The sequence below is a fragment of the Vigna unguiculata genome, chromosome 10, assembly GCF_037176805.1.
Source record: "Vigna unguiculata cultivar grain cowpea cultivar isolate G323 ecotype 2 chromosome 10, ASM3717680v1, whole genome shotgun sequence".
NCBI lineage: Eukaryota > Viridiplantae > Streptophyta > Magnoliopsida > Fabales > Fabaceae > Vigna > Vigna unguiculata.
In genome coordinates, this window is record NC_140801.1 from 48,826,774 (window position 1) to 48,840,702 (window position 13,929).

The 13,929-nt window shown below is 31.6% G+C and overlaps 2 protein-coding genes across 2 annotated transcripts; both read right to left on the bottom strand.

The window, feature by feature from the left end:
• Positions 1–1,086: 1,086 nt before the first annotated feature.
• Positions 1,087–5,977, bottom strand: TROL (thylakoid rhodanese-like protein). The gene is made up of 8 exons (XM_028052493.2): positions 5,189–5,977; positions 4,575–4,677; positions 4,398–4,478; positions 3,980–4,057; positions 3,793–3,867; positions 2,503–2,583; positions 2,087–2,311; positions 1,087–1,457 (listed from the first exon to the last, which is right to left on the bottom strand). Exons 1-8 carry the CDS (start codon positions 5,821–5,823, stop codon positions 1,410–1,412), a joined length of 1,326 nt encoding a protein of 441 aa, XP_027908294.1. The 5' UTR covers positions 5,824–5,977; the 3' UTR covers positions 1,087–1,409.
• A 1,961-nt stretch (positions 5,978–7,938) lies between these two features.
• Positions 7,939–11,378, bottom strand: LOC114166134 (uncharacterized). The gene is made up of 4 exons (XM_028050803.2): positions 10,889–11,378; positions 9,800–10,015; positions 8,455–8,480; positions 7,939–8,364 (listed from the first exon to the last, which is right to left on the bottom strand). Exons 1-4 carry the CDS (start codon positions 11,237–11,239, stop codon positions 8,121–8,123), a joined length of 837 nt encoding a protein of 278 aa, XP_027906604.1. The 5' UTR covers positions 11,240–11,378; the 3' UTR covers positions 7,939–8,120.
• Positions 11,379–13,929: the final 2,551 nt, after the last annotated feature.

The window sequence follows — 13,929 nt, forward strand, 5'->3', positions numbered from 1 at the left end:
TTTTTACATGTGTCCTGCAAAGAAAAAATCTAAAATAAATCTATAATCTATGATATACATTTAAAACATACAAACAAGTTCGACCAATGAATTCTGACAAGCAAATTCAATAGACCAGTCCATGAGTTCAATATATAAATCTAACAAATGAGTCTATCAAATATTTAAAATAATTTTAAAACAAGACACATTTGAGTGAAAAAGGTATATAAATAATAAAGTATTATTATTTTGTTTAATAAAATATTTATATCAGTTAAAAAGTAGTAAATATATTTTATTTTAAAAAAATTCTGTTTATTGCACCGGTAGAAATGAATACATTAAATGCATAGTTTATAACTTCATTCATATATAACTTAATGAGAATTTTTATAGAGGATGAAGATGAAAACGAATATCGAAAAACATGGAATCAAATTTACAGGAAGAATAATTTGAAAAACAGAGTTGTTAATATTTTTATATTTGGTAATTTACAGCTACTTAATATAAGAAGTAACTACCTTTTTTAAGTTTATTTTTATAAACACTTACTTTAAATACACATAGACATATTATGATATTTAAATTTTGATATTTTTGTTGAGCATTATGCCATAATAAAATCTCTTAAATCCGAGTTCGATTTTGTCGTATATTAATTTCGGACAAAACTGCTCTAAAATATCACATGTAAAGGGTTTAATATTTGACAAAGACTGTGAAAGCTTTACTCAGTGTTAGTGCATTAAATTTATTTTATATTTATATTGATAATATTATACACTTTATTGATCCTTTGGTTTTTACACTTATTAAATTTAGGAAATACTTAAACTCAATATAATGGTTATGAAAACAAACTTTTTATTTAGACATGATTTTGTTGATAGAATATTTTCACTTGGTTTCATATAAAAAAATCATGAAATTAAATTCTCTCTGCCATAATTTTTTCTATCTCTTTTTACGTTAAATTTGTTACACTACGAAAGATTTGCTTATTAAAGACTAATTTTGTTCATGATCCAATGAGTTCTAAAGTTGAAGATGGATGAAACTCTTTACAATAATGACAACAGATGAATCAGTTCAAAGGGAGAATTGAGAACATGAAATCTTATTTGCTTACATCTAAAGTGAATGTTATACTAAATCTTAAAATACTACAATGTTTACTTTGGCAGCTACCTCTACAACACATTCATCAATTACAAAAAAGTGTTCCGAGTAGCACAAGTGGAAGGATAATCATAACAGACTGAAAAAATTATGCAACTTATGTGATGGATCTTATCTGCAAATTAAGATGCATGACTTTCTGATAAGATTATAGACTGTAGTATTTATTGTTCACCTCTTCATACATGCTGGACAATTGATTTGCCTTCTATGGAATTCTGTTCAAGATTAAAACAAGTGGAGTTCTAGGGCTGTGATGGGGTAGGAGATGTTGGAGGCTTGAAATCTGGATACTGCATTTCAAGAAAAACAGAGAGAAAACTGTGTCAGAAGCATGCAGTATACAGAAAATTCATCATCTATGTTCCAAATGAGGTTTATTTCTAACTAAAAATGTGCAGTGACATTTGATTATAATGCAATTACTTGACTCCAACACCTACTTCTATAAAAAAAAAAAGCAATGCCTGCTGTATTCGGATGTATTAGAAACTATGAAATCATGAATGAGGCTTGTGTGAGGTTTTTCATAAGGGGAAATATCAGAAGATTCGATTCAGTACCAATGAGTTATGAATAAGTCTACATAAGAGAATAGGACACCACTTTCAATTCAAAACCGTAAGACAATGAGTGGATCCTTTTACTTATATACTAGTCACTGTTCCCATTTTATCCAATGTGGGACTTCCAACACTCTTAAATTACTTGTAGAATGAGACAAGCAAAATTTTTGTGATTTTCCAAAAGATTTCCACCAATAATAGTATGTTCAAAAGAGTGTGAGGAAAAATTGTTACAAGCAACTTTCAAAGAAGAGAATATACATGGAAAAAAAAGTTCTAGGAAAATTGGCAACCACAAGCATGAGTAATCAGCACAGAAAGTGAAAAACTAGTAGAGAAGGGATCTAAGACATCACATATGGGTATGGTGAAAGTGGCCTTGGTGGCACAGGAAGTGATTCTTCCTTGATTTCAGCTTTGGGCACTGAGTTTACTGCAGGAGCTACTGCATTTGCATTGGTCACTGGAGTAGCTACTGCTGTCGGTGCAGTGCTATCAGCTGTAGCAAGCTCTGAAGTTGTGTCTGCTGGAGCAGGAAGAGCCTTACTGGTAGAGGTTGGTAGAAGAGCCTTTCCAATGTCCTAGTGTCCACAGTAATTCAATTCAAAGAGAACAAGGTCAGAGGAAGAGGGATAAAATGGTTCACAAATCATGCAAGATATACTTTCAGGAACAGATATAATATTTCTCAATTAAAAATCCATGCTCCAATATCCATCACAGCATAATTACAGCTAGTTTATTGTTATACAGATCTATAAACCTAAAGTACCTTTATTTCATCAACAAGTTCTTTAGGGGCAACTTTTGTGTTCAAGAACTCATCAAGTTGTTTCACGGTTTGCTTTCGGTCCTGCCATCGAATAAATTGATATTAATATAGAGGAAAACAAGCTTGAGATTTTATCCATATAATTGACAAGAAACCAGAAAAGAAGACCATGATGACCAATGAAACTGGTTTGATTGGTATGCAATGTTAAGCCTCAATTTTCAACCAAAGCCAGAATTTACAAATTCCTGACTGCAACTAAACTCATAATATATATTATTGTATGTATTATACTCCCCTCCCCTTCTTGTGACTTCCAACATTATCAACCACCAGTTTTGAAATAATGACTTCAGAAGACAAATAATGATTTTGAGTGAAATTTCAAAGTTGACAGTACTAGTGTGTGGTGAAACATCATTGCATCTATTGAAGTCCAAATATTGATAATACAATGTTGAGAAGTAGTTCGTGACTTAAATAGAAAAGAAAAATACTCACAAGCTTGTTCATAGTTTCTCACCATCATTAGTTTCTTTTGCTCATCTCAACATCATTGATAGACTAGTTTTCATTAGAGAAACTAAAAAACTGTCACATTGATCTCTTAAGGAAAATGGATGCAATTATTTAGATAAGAGGGGAAGGCAGTGTAATTTAAGCATCCTCAAGGAAGAAAAATGTATTTTGTTATGTTCTAATCCTCTTTGATCATCATTTTCCACTTTAGTGGAAATTCACAGTATACAGCAATGTTATGTGAACAGAAAATTGCCCAAAAGAACAATGCCACATTCTACAGCTTTGCATGCTCTAGCAACAATTTTCAAATCCAATGCAGCTAAGAGGGAAAATGTTCATCAAAATTGGATTTTGAACATAGGTTTCCTGACACCAGGAACACAAATATGATAACAACGTTGGGAGAACCTAAATGTTACAAATCTTAATACTGTTATAATTGAGATTATAACAGTGTTGGGAGAACCAAGGCCTTATAGTTGATGATTATTTCTTTTACTTATTTACCCTGTATAAATTCTCACATTTTTACGACATCGTTATAAAAAAGCCTCATTCCTTGAAGGGAAATATCTGATGTTGATATTTGATATAACGTCACAATAAGGTCATGAGAAGGAGGAATTACAGAGTTGAAGCAGGGATATGCAAAAAACAATGCTTGCTTCCAATAATCAAAGGTGAATTGTTCAAAAAACTGATGATGATAATTAATAAAAGAAACGTAGAGGGAAAAAAATTGCATTCTGCTTTGAAAAACATACTTACCTCAGCAAATAAAAGTTTCTTGCTTGCAAATTGAATGAGTGCAGCAGAACCTACAACTTGGAGAATTGATTCTATCTACAAACAGAAGAACATCATAAACAAGTTATGTTAGTAAAGTCACAACAGAATGGATTATTTGTTTTTGAGAAAAGAGAATAAATTGTGAGTGATAACTCATAGGATTAACCTCAGAAAAAGCTAACAGGCTCAGTCCAGTAGCTGCTGCAGCAATCCCAAGAGTAACAGTAACACCATCAGATGAATCCTGCAGTGATCCTCCATTAATTAGAAACACATTGAAATACTCAAACAAGATCATAAACAAAAATATATTTATTTTAAAATCAAGCACATATAAATGGATCGATCACTATATTCTTGAAAAACAATATCTCATTCTCATCTTTTTTTTCTTATCAGCAAGTCCAGTTAATAATTCATTCTTCATTTTTCCTGATTGGTCAGTTTCATTCTTGCAAAGTAAAATTCTCAATCTGAGAGATCAAACTTTTACTTCTCCCAAAAACAATTTAAATACCCTATCTGTATAATTAAATTAAACAGAGAAATAACAATTACAAATTAGATAAAACCAAGATACTTACTCCAATTACTTCAGATATAGCATCCGTTAGATTATCCAAACCCAATGTCTTCTTTGGTGCTAACCAAGGAAGACCACTACTCTGCAGAATTCCATTCCGTGTCAGAACACTAATTAGTAGAAAACAATTGATATTTTAAATGCAAAAAAATTATAACTATAATACAGCAAAAACTACCTTCCATCCTCTCGGTCCTTCTGCACCATCCTTAATTGCATAAGCAGCTTTAAATCCATTAACGGTAACCAACTCTGCAACCAGTTCAGAGTTCCCATCAAATCTGGCTTCCATCACAAGTTCACTCAATCAGCTTCAAGAAATTTTTCTCCAAAAGTGTAATAGGAAAAGGCAAACATTCTAGGTAAAATAACACAACAACCTTTGAATGTTAGTAGGAATTTCAATCCCCGCACCATTAATAGCAAAATTGAGATGATCTAACCTTAGATTTTGTGTCTAATTCCTCCTCACAAAACACATTTTTGCAAAGTGCAATAAGGAATATCCAATACTCAAGATAAAATAATGCAACAACCGTTGAATGATGATCAGATTTCTTCAAAAAATGAGATAACCTAATCATACATTTTGGACCCAACTTATCCTCACAAGATTAACTTATAACATAATTGGTGACTTATAAGCTCTACATTATAGTCTCTTATCATGTACCATCTATAGCAAAGAGAAACTTGGGTTTTTCTCATTAATTAACAGGCCATATAATGAACATTGACTGTAACAACAAACAGAGAAAAATTGGAGATGAAATTGTTCTGTGTTACTCTTACTTGTCCAGAATAAACAATGTGGTATTCTCCGGTTCCTTAAACTTCAATGCAAGCTTCTTGAGGAACCCTGGCTTATCATCACCCTTGTAAGCTATTGACACTGCCTTCTTCCTCAGACCCCCAACATCTGGGGACCCCACTTGCCTAATCTCCACCGGAGCTCTTATATCAAGCAACTGAGCATTCTCATCAGCCCCAAGTTTTGCATATGCATTCTTAGCAGACTCAACACCCCACGCCTTAGGCTTCTTAAAAACCTGAGACAAAACCAATGGCAGCGCCAGAATAGCCACACCCCCAGCAACAATTGCAGGGTTCTCAGTTGCAAAGCCAGTAGCACTCTCCACAAAACCGTTCACATCAAAGTCTCCAGCACCGGGGAGACTCAAAGGTTGTCCCAGTGCCTCCTCGTACGTCAAAGCTGAGGCAACATCACCACTCACAATTGAAGCTGCAAGAAACAACCCCCCATGCAGGCTTTTTGACAAGCAACTCTGGAGCAACGTTGGTTTCTTGTCGGTAAAGGTGGAAAAGCTTGAACCTTTGCAGGTAGAAAGTGGAGCTTGTTTTCTTGTTGTTTTTGTATCAGAAAGCACAGACAGAGGGGTCAAAGCTGCAGCATTGAGAGCCTCCATGGTATCACAAACTCTGCAGTGAGACACTCAGAGGAAGAGAGTGTGAAGTAGTGCTACCATGAGAGGTTGAAGCTCAAAAGGGTTGGTTGATGGTGGTGGTTTTGTTTCCTGGTGAAGAAGGTGTTGAGTGTTGATCTATCTGGTTTGAGTGGAAACTCTGTGGTGTTGTTGGTAGGTGCAATTTGGTGGAGGTGCTGACGTGGTGAGGATATGAGAACACTACCAATGAGAGCATGACACGTGGAGAATGAAGATGAGACTCAGCTGATGAGGATTGAGTTAAGGTTTCATGGTCTGAAATTGTGTGGCTAAGAAACGTCCTCAAGATTTTACAGAAACTACCACAACAAAGGGAGTACTATTCTAGAAAGAGTGTAGTACAATTTTCTACTTGTGTGTAGCTTCTTTTACGAAAATTTTGAGATATTTTTAATTAGTTCTTATTTTAATTATATAGTTCATACCGTATTTCTTAGGTATTATTCATTTTAAAGTAGTATGAAACTTCGTCATGATAGTAATTTTAAAAGACACTTCAAAAGATAAAGAAAGATAAAAATATTTAAATTTCATTTAATATTGATAGGATTTATCGGATATACCGCAACGGTTAGATAAATATGTAATAATGTAATTAATATTTAATCATATTTTGAAAATGTTGTATGTTATTGTTCAATAAAGTATTGAATAACTTTTTTTAAAACAATTTATAGAAAAATTTAGACTATTTTACAATAACTTTTAGTGCAAGGGTTGGATTTATAAAAGTTATATAGAATGAGTTGCAGAATGTCTTTTTTTTTAACAATTTGATTTTTCATGAATATTTATTGGTTTAAAATATAAATACATATGCATGATAAGATTATCTAACTATTAATGTCTGATTGATCTAAAACTTGATGTGCATCATGGATAAAGTATTGCGAAAATATTTAAAAGATTGATTATTAAAATTATAATTAATACATCAATTCACATAATATATGGAATTATTTAAGTTATTTTTCGGAATAATTTGATCTCCACTGTATATGTGGGTGCATTAAGTTTCAATAGATTATTATATCCCTCTAGATATTTCTTCTTATAAGGAAGACGATTCTCTCCGGTTTTTTAATAGAATTAGATCTTAGGTGTTGAATAATTTTAATATTTTGTATGAAAAATGGGAATGATTTAGATTGTTTCAAAGACAATTTATATTTAGTCATGATATCATGCATTACTAAAGCGAATTGTTCATTAACATTTATACACAAATATGTTTATCATATTGTATTATTATTGATCATGATGACATATGGTGTTATGTTTTATTTTGTAAAGTAGATATTCTTAAATATTTATTATGTATTACTGTAATGGTCATTAGAATGAAAGCAAATTTTATATCAATCTTGAGGAATGTTACAAAAAATCTCAGGGAAGTAATTGACCTCTCAAACTTCAAAGTATCCACAAATAATCCAAATAGCAAGCTTCCAACACTATGTAAAAATAAAAAAACAAAACTCACCCTATCTTCTCTATATGAAGCCAAGATATTTATGTTGATGTGTTTTGGGCCACTAACATGCAGCAGAATTAATTCCGAAAACACATAAAAATTACCCACATCTGCACCATTTTCACTCGTTGATTTTACCTCCTTCAGGATTGTCTACACCAAGTATTATTCATTTGATATTCACCATTCAAAACTTCACTCACTTTTATGATTGTTCACAATTATGAATCACAAACATAAGCATCTCTAACTAGGTGTACTCAAAGCTGATCTTCCAAGTTCACAACAAGTGGCTCTTCACTACAGGTTCAAGGCAGAGAAGAGTGTTGGATTGCAGTTCTTAGTTTCACTAAGATATTACAATGCACAGTGAACTATTACATTTGCAGGAGCACAGAGAAAAATAGCAACAGTGGCTTTTGTTGATGATAGTAAAGCTTAATCTTTTAGTAAAGGCCACAGAAACATAGATGCAGCAAATGGAAATGGTATATTTGTCTGATGTTGCATTGAATGGATTGAGTCGCCTCAAGTTCTCAGCTTCTTCTTATAAAAAGAAAACTGAAAATTTTGGCAAATGTAAAGGATAAAGAAGAGGACAGTAGAACATAACATGGCTTCCATAAATCTATCAAAAAATTCCACATTTAAGACTAGCAATTGCATTGAAGATCACTTGCCATTGCCACCTCAATTATTCTCAGAAGTAACAGGATGTATACTTTTACAAGTGGATAAAATTTGTTGACCTCCATTTTATATTCACTATATTCACACCTAATAACTACTGTGCATCATTTGAACTTTGTTCTTCCTTACTGCCGCTCAATTCAGTGCTATCTGTGATATTCTCAATGGACAACTTTGATGAATTTGACTGTTCTGTACTTTTACTTTCAGTTTCCTTTTCAGTTGAATCTCCTCCCATAAGGGATTTGATGGCAAGCTGGCCAGAATATAGGAATAAACCAAGGGAATTCAGGCCAAAAACAAATGTTGCAAGATATGTTAAGCCATTCACTATTGTCCTGTAAAAAATTGGCATATGATTATTAGGTCAGGTGCTTTAAAAAAAAGAGCAGAAGGGTCCGAATTATAAAGGTGACGACTGAAGCTACCTTATAGTGATAGTTATCTGGCGGACCTGAAAAGAATACAATTTCAAAGTATAAGTAACTTGAACGTCTGTTCTGTTGTCATTATTATCTATCTACTAATTCAAGAACATGCTTTAGCATCAATTGTATGATTAATTTGTGACAGTAATTCTATGAATGAATATGACACAAGGTAAAATGCTTATTATGTAGATTCAAGCATATAAGTAAAATGCTCATAATCCAGTTCCAAGACTCATTAAAAGTAGATTCAAGCATATTTATCAGAATCTCTAGTTTCAAGCTGGGAATATGTTCCCGTTCTAATCTCCAATGATTATTCAACTTCACTACAATGGAGTGTTCCAATCATCACAGTCAAGAATTCAATACATGTTCATCAATGATACAAAATAACCATGAATTAATATAAATCAACATTGAATAGCCATGTAAGTAGAGGATAAACAATGTTGAAAACTTCAATCAAACTCTCAATACACCCAGAAGCCATAACTTTAGGTATATTCAATAGGTTCATCAATGACACAGAATAATTATGAAGTAATGTGAATCAACACGAAATATCCATGTAAGTATAAACAATGTTGCAAACTTCAATAAAACTGTGTCATAACATCAGGCCATAATGACTTAACCTATACATATTCTTATACAATATATTAGAGGACAAAACATTAGAAGTTCTAAGATAATAGAAATATTAAAACTTTAGAAGTTATAGGAAACTTGAAGCGTTCTTAATCGGTGAAAGAAACACAGCTAGTTATTTGAAGACTTCTGCCCCTGAAGGACATTCCATCAATCAAAGTACATGCATATTCCGGTGAAAGTTGGATTCTTGTTACCGAAGCAACTATTTTTTTCTTCAACTGAAATGCTTACTTTTCAATCTTTTTCTATTAGTGTTTTGGAGCCTCCAGAATTGTAGCTAAAGTAGAATGATAAGCCATCCAATGAACAATTTGTTCAGAATAGTTACTCAAGCCTAATAGCCAAGAAAACTATCAAGAGACGAAGCACCCTTCCATTCTAAGTATACAATAATCACAGTTAAGAATAGTAACAAGATTCAAATTCTTATTTGTCAGATCCAAGGTTATCAAGTTGATATTCAAATTGTAATGGCAAAGCTGATTTTAGAATTGTAAGCTATAATTTGTATAAAATTTCAATATTTAAAGACAAAATATAACTTCAAATATACAATATATATGAAATAAAGTGTTCAAACTCCGACCTTTCTTTGGTTAGATTAGTAAAAAGACACAGTATTATATAATTCCAAGTTTTCAACTAACAAGCTGCGCAACAAGAAGAACAAATACAGGGAAGGGAGACATACAGAGTAGTTATCTGAAATTGTTTGTCGGTTTAGAGCTCCCTCTATGGTAGTGGCAAACTTATAGAGAATAAGAGCAATAACACCAGCAGATATTCCCCCAAGCAATGTCTGAACAGGTGAAGGTGGACCCTTAGCATCTATAGAAGCTGAACCAAAGGCCTTCAAGCTATCCAATGCTTCTTCCTTGATTGACTTCACTCCTGAAGACCTGAATTGCTAAAACCACAAAACCCATTTACACATACAGCAACATAACATCACAAATAAGTAATATCACTCCAAAATTCAACTTTGCATAACAACAAAAACAACCCAACACATCCAATATCATGTTTTAAAAATTAAAACTTAATATCTTATTTGAAATCACTTTTCACCAAAAAATTTATGAAGAAAAGCAAAACTTTGCACATTATCCTACAGACATTGAAAATGCCATGAGTAAGTGACCATTATGCAAAAATCAAATAACCTTTTATTCAAAGATCATTTTTTTCATTCTAGTATTAGAATTTGGGCTTGAGCCTAAATCAACCTAAAAGACTAACTCACATATTCACCACTTATATACATTTTTTTTAACCATATCACTAATTAATTTAGAATCTCTAACACACCCCTTCATACAAAAAAACTGAACATTCCTTATAACATGAAATTTGTAAAACTGGGCATGGTCCGATATGCCCAACAGCAACCACTCAAATATATTCTGATACTATCTAAGAATTTAAACTTTGTTAACTCAATCCCAAGAACAAACACAATTCCCATTATGCATCAAATGTTATATGCTTTATTTTGGCCAGAAAATCTTCAATATCTATAATTTAATTGAAATGCACACTTCCATTGTCATACAATTATAAATTATAATAACTACTTTATAAATAGTCAAATTTACATTTTTAAATTTTTTCAAGCGAAAAACAAATGGAAACTTTGCATACCACATGCTCCGAAGTCAAATAGAAACTCAACCGACAACAGACAGCTATACAAAACATATTATCCTTAAAAAAAACTTTTTCTTACCCAGAAACTTGAAATGAAGAAGAAAAAAGAAAGAAGAGAGAAGGGTGCGCTTACGGCTTGTTTGACGCGTTGAGCCCTGCGGCGGAGGGCGCGAAAGAGGAAGACGGTGATGGCGCCGGTAAGGAGAATACTGGAAGCGATTTGAATGGGAGAAGGCTCGTCGGTGGTGGCGAAGATGGAAGGGGTGGAAGACAGGGGGAGTTCAATTGGTCCCTCTGTGTTAACGTCTGCTGCTGCATCAGCGAGTTGCGCTAGCCATTGAGGAAGGGCTGAAACTGAAACAGAGTGGAGAATGGTGGGTTTGCGATGAAGGGGTGGAAGAAGAGAGTGAGGGGGTTTATGGTGTGTGAGTGTGGGTGTGAGTGGGAGTGGGAAGAGAAAGTGGTGATACTGAGAATGCAACATCTGATTCTGAGGTATTGAATATGCAGTGATTTGAGTAGTGTTCACAGTTTCAGTTCCAGAATGCTATTGATGATAATGGCCAATGTGTTCTACTACCACTAAAGGATGGTTGTTTCTGGAAAATATCCCGTGGGGAACGAGAATTTGTCCCACATCGGTTACATGTATTTTTTTTTTTTTTTGCTTAAGTACATTTTCGTACTTATTTTTATAGTCTTTGTTATGAATGATCTTTAATTTTATCAAATATTTAAAATTGTCTTTATTTTCATAATTTGTGTTTAAATTAGTTCTTTTGTGTGATATCGTTTAAATTAATAATAGCTAAATTATTAACGTTAAAATTCGAATTTGGGGCAAAATGTTGAATTAAGGATTCACACTTCAATTGGGAATTGTTGTGGGAGTAAAACTTGTGAAAAATTGTTGTCGAACCACAAACAAATCCCAAACCATAATCATGAAAACTCTAACCCCAACTGATTAAAATATGCACAATCCCAAAAACTCTAAATGCACGAGCAAAGCACTTACCTCGTCGATAATAATTATCTGAAAAGTTTGAAATCGAACCAAGAAATCGCCACGTCCAAATGTTTCCTCTGCAAATCGGAGATGCTGAAATCCAAAAATCGTCTCCCTCCCACGACAATCCCTAATTCAACATTTTGCCCTAAATTCAAATTTAACGTTAATAATCTAGTTGTACACGTAATACACTACAGTTCAACGTAATACAAACAGTGTCACATGTATAGTGCTTCGTTACTGATTTAAACGGCGTCATACAAAAGGACTAAATTAAACACGAATTACAAAAATAGGATCATTTTAAACATTTAATAAAAATGAGGATCATCTATAACAAATACTACAAAAATAGGAACGAAACAAGTATTTAAACATTTCTTTTTCTTTAGTATGTACCACGATCTAAATTTCATTATACATGATTTATGACTATCTAATTAAACAGACAACAACCATATTTAACCATAATGTGTTTTCATTGTTATGTATTGACAAATTTATGACATGAAACTATTTCTTTAATTGTTATTTTAAATTAATTATCAATATTTTATGTTTTTATAAAGTTTTTCATAATTTAAAAAATTATTTATCATCATGCATCTCACCTAACTATTTAAACAAATATTAAATGAATTTTTCTTTTAATTGCAACTTTTGTTTTATTATTATATTTAAAAAATATATCTCATTTTTTAGTAATTGCTAAATTTATTTTTATTTTATACTATGTTCCACTTTTTTAAAAAAAAAAAACATTAACACTTACAATTTATTTTTCTGGAAATCCAATTTTAACCAGGAATATAAACCATATCAGATCCGTAAATAAAAAACACACATGTATGCTCATCAAATTCTTATAATATATATCGGTTAATAATTAATAGTTATTTGCCACTTAAAAAAAAGTAGATTATTAATTTAAAATTGAATAAAACTTGCAAAAAATTATAATTAACTATTTTAACCAATAATTGAATTTGTGATAGATGTATTAAGCTTTGCTATTTTTCATATTATTGGTACATTATTTATTATGTATATTATTCTCTTCCACCATAGCTGTGTATGTAAAAGTATGTTAGAAAATTAGAAGAGAAAAGTCTGTTTAAATTATCATCAGACTTTACAAAATGATAAATGATCTTTGTTGAACAAATTTAGATCGAAGAATGAAAATGATAAACGATACTCCAAAGACTTTTATATTTAATTTTCAAACAGGGATGTCAAAAAATATGCATCCGTAGATATTCGCAGATATAATTTGCAACGGATAGAAAATGAATATTGAAAATGGATATCCACGAGTAATAGATACGCGTATTTTTTATAGCCGCATATTACCAGGACGGGTACGGATATCATAGTATCCAATATCCATGCACGTTAATACTTATACTCGCTATACTCTAATTTAAAAATAAAAAGTTATTAAAACATCAACACATTGATTTTAAATGGGTTATTTTTTTAAAAATTAATTTAAAAAAATATTCATTTATTTATTAACTGTCATTCAACACTATTTAAATGAGTTATTTTCACTTTGTTTGAACTTTACAAAGGTTATGCATTGTACTTTTATTTGAATTTATGATTAATTTTTTTATTAAATTTATTTTTTTTGTAAATATATGTGAGTACTTATAGATATTTTAAAAAATATGTGGATGCTGCATAACGGATATCTACACAAATATAAATAAAAGTACGAAACCGATATTTATTCCACCTATAAAATACGGAAAGCTACTGGCGTAGCGTAGCGTACGCATTCCGTTGAGATCCTGCTCCCAACCATTAAAATTATATTTATTTATTTATTCTTGAAGAACCTCCTAATTTCAATAATAGTAAGAGATTACTATAATTATTTTTTAATTACCTGTAGCCTCTACCAAATTATTATATTTACTTGTTATTTAAAAAAAAAGAAAAACTTTCTAAATATTCTTTACACAATCATTCTTGTAGAAAATATTTTAATGAAATATCTAAATTATTTTTACAAAGGTATTGTCCACAACATAAAAGTACTAATACTTAATTCTCTTATCTTTACACAAATTATAAAAGATTGTTTCTCTTAATCTAAATCTTTTTATTTTGTAGAGTTTAAATTATAAATATAAATACGAAGATGAATCTTCTCA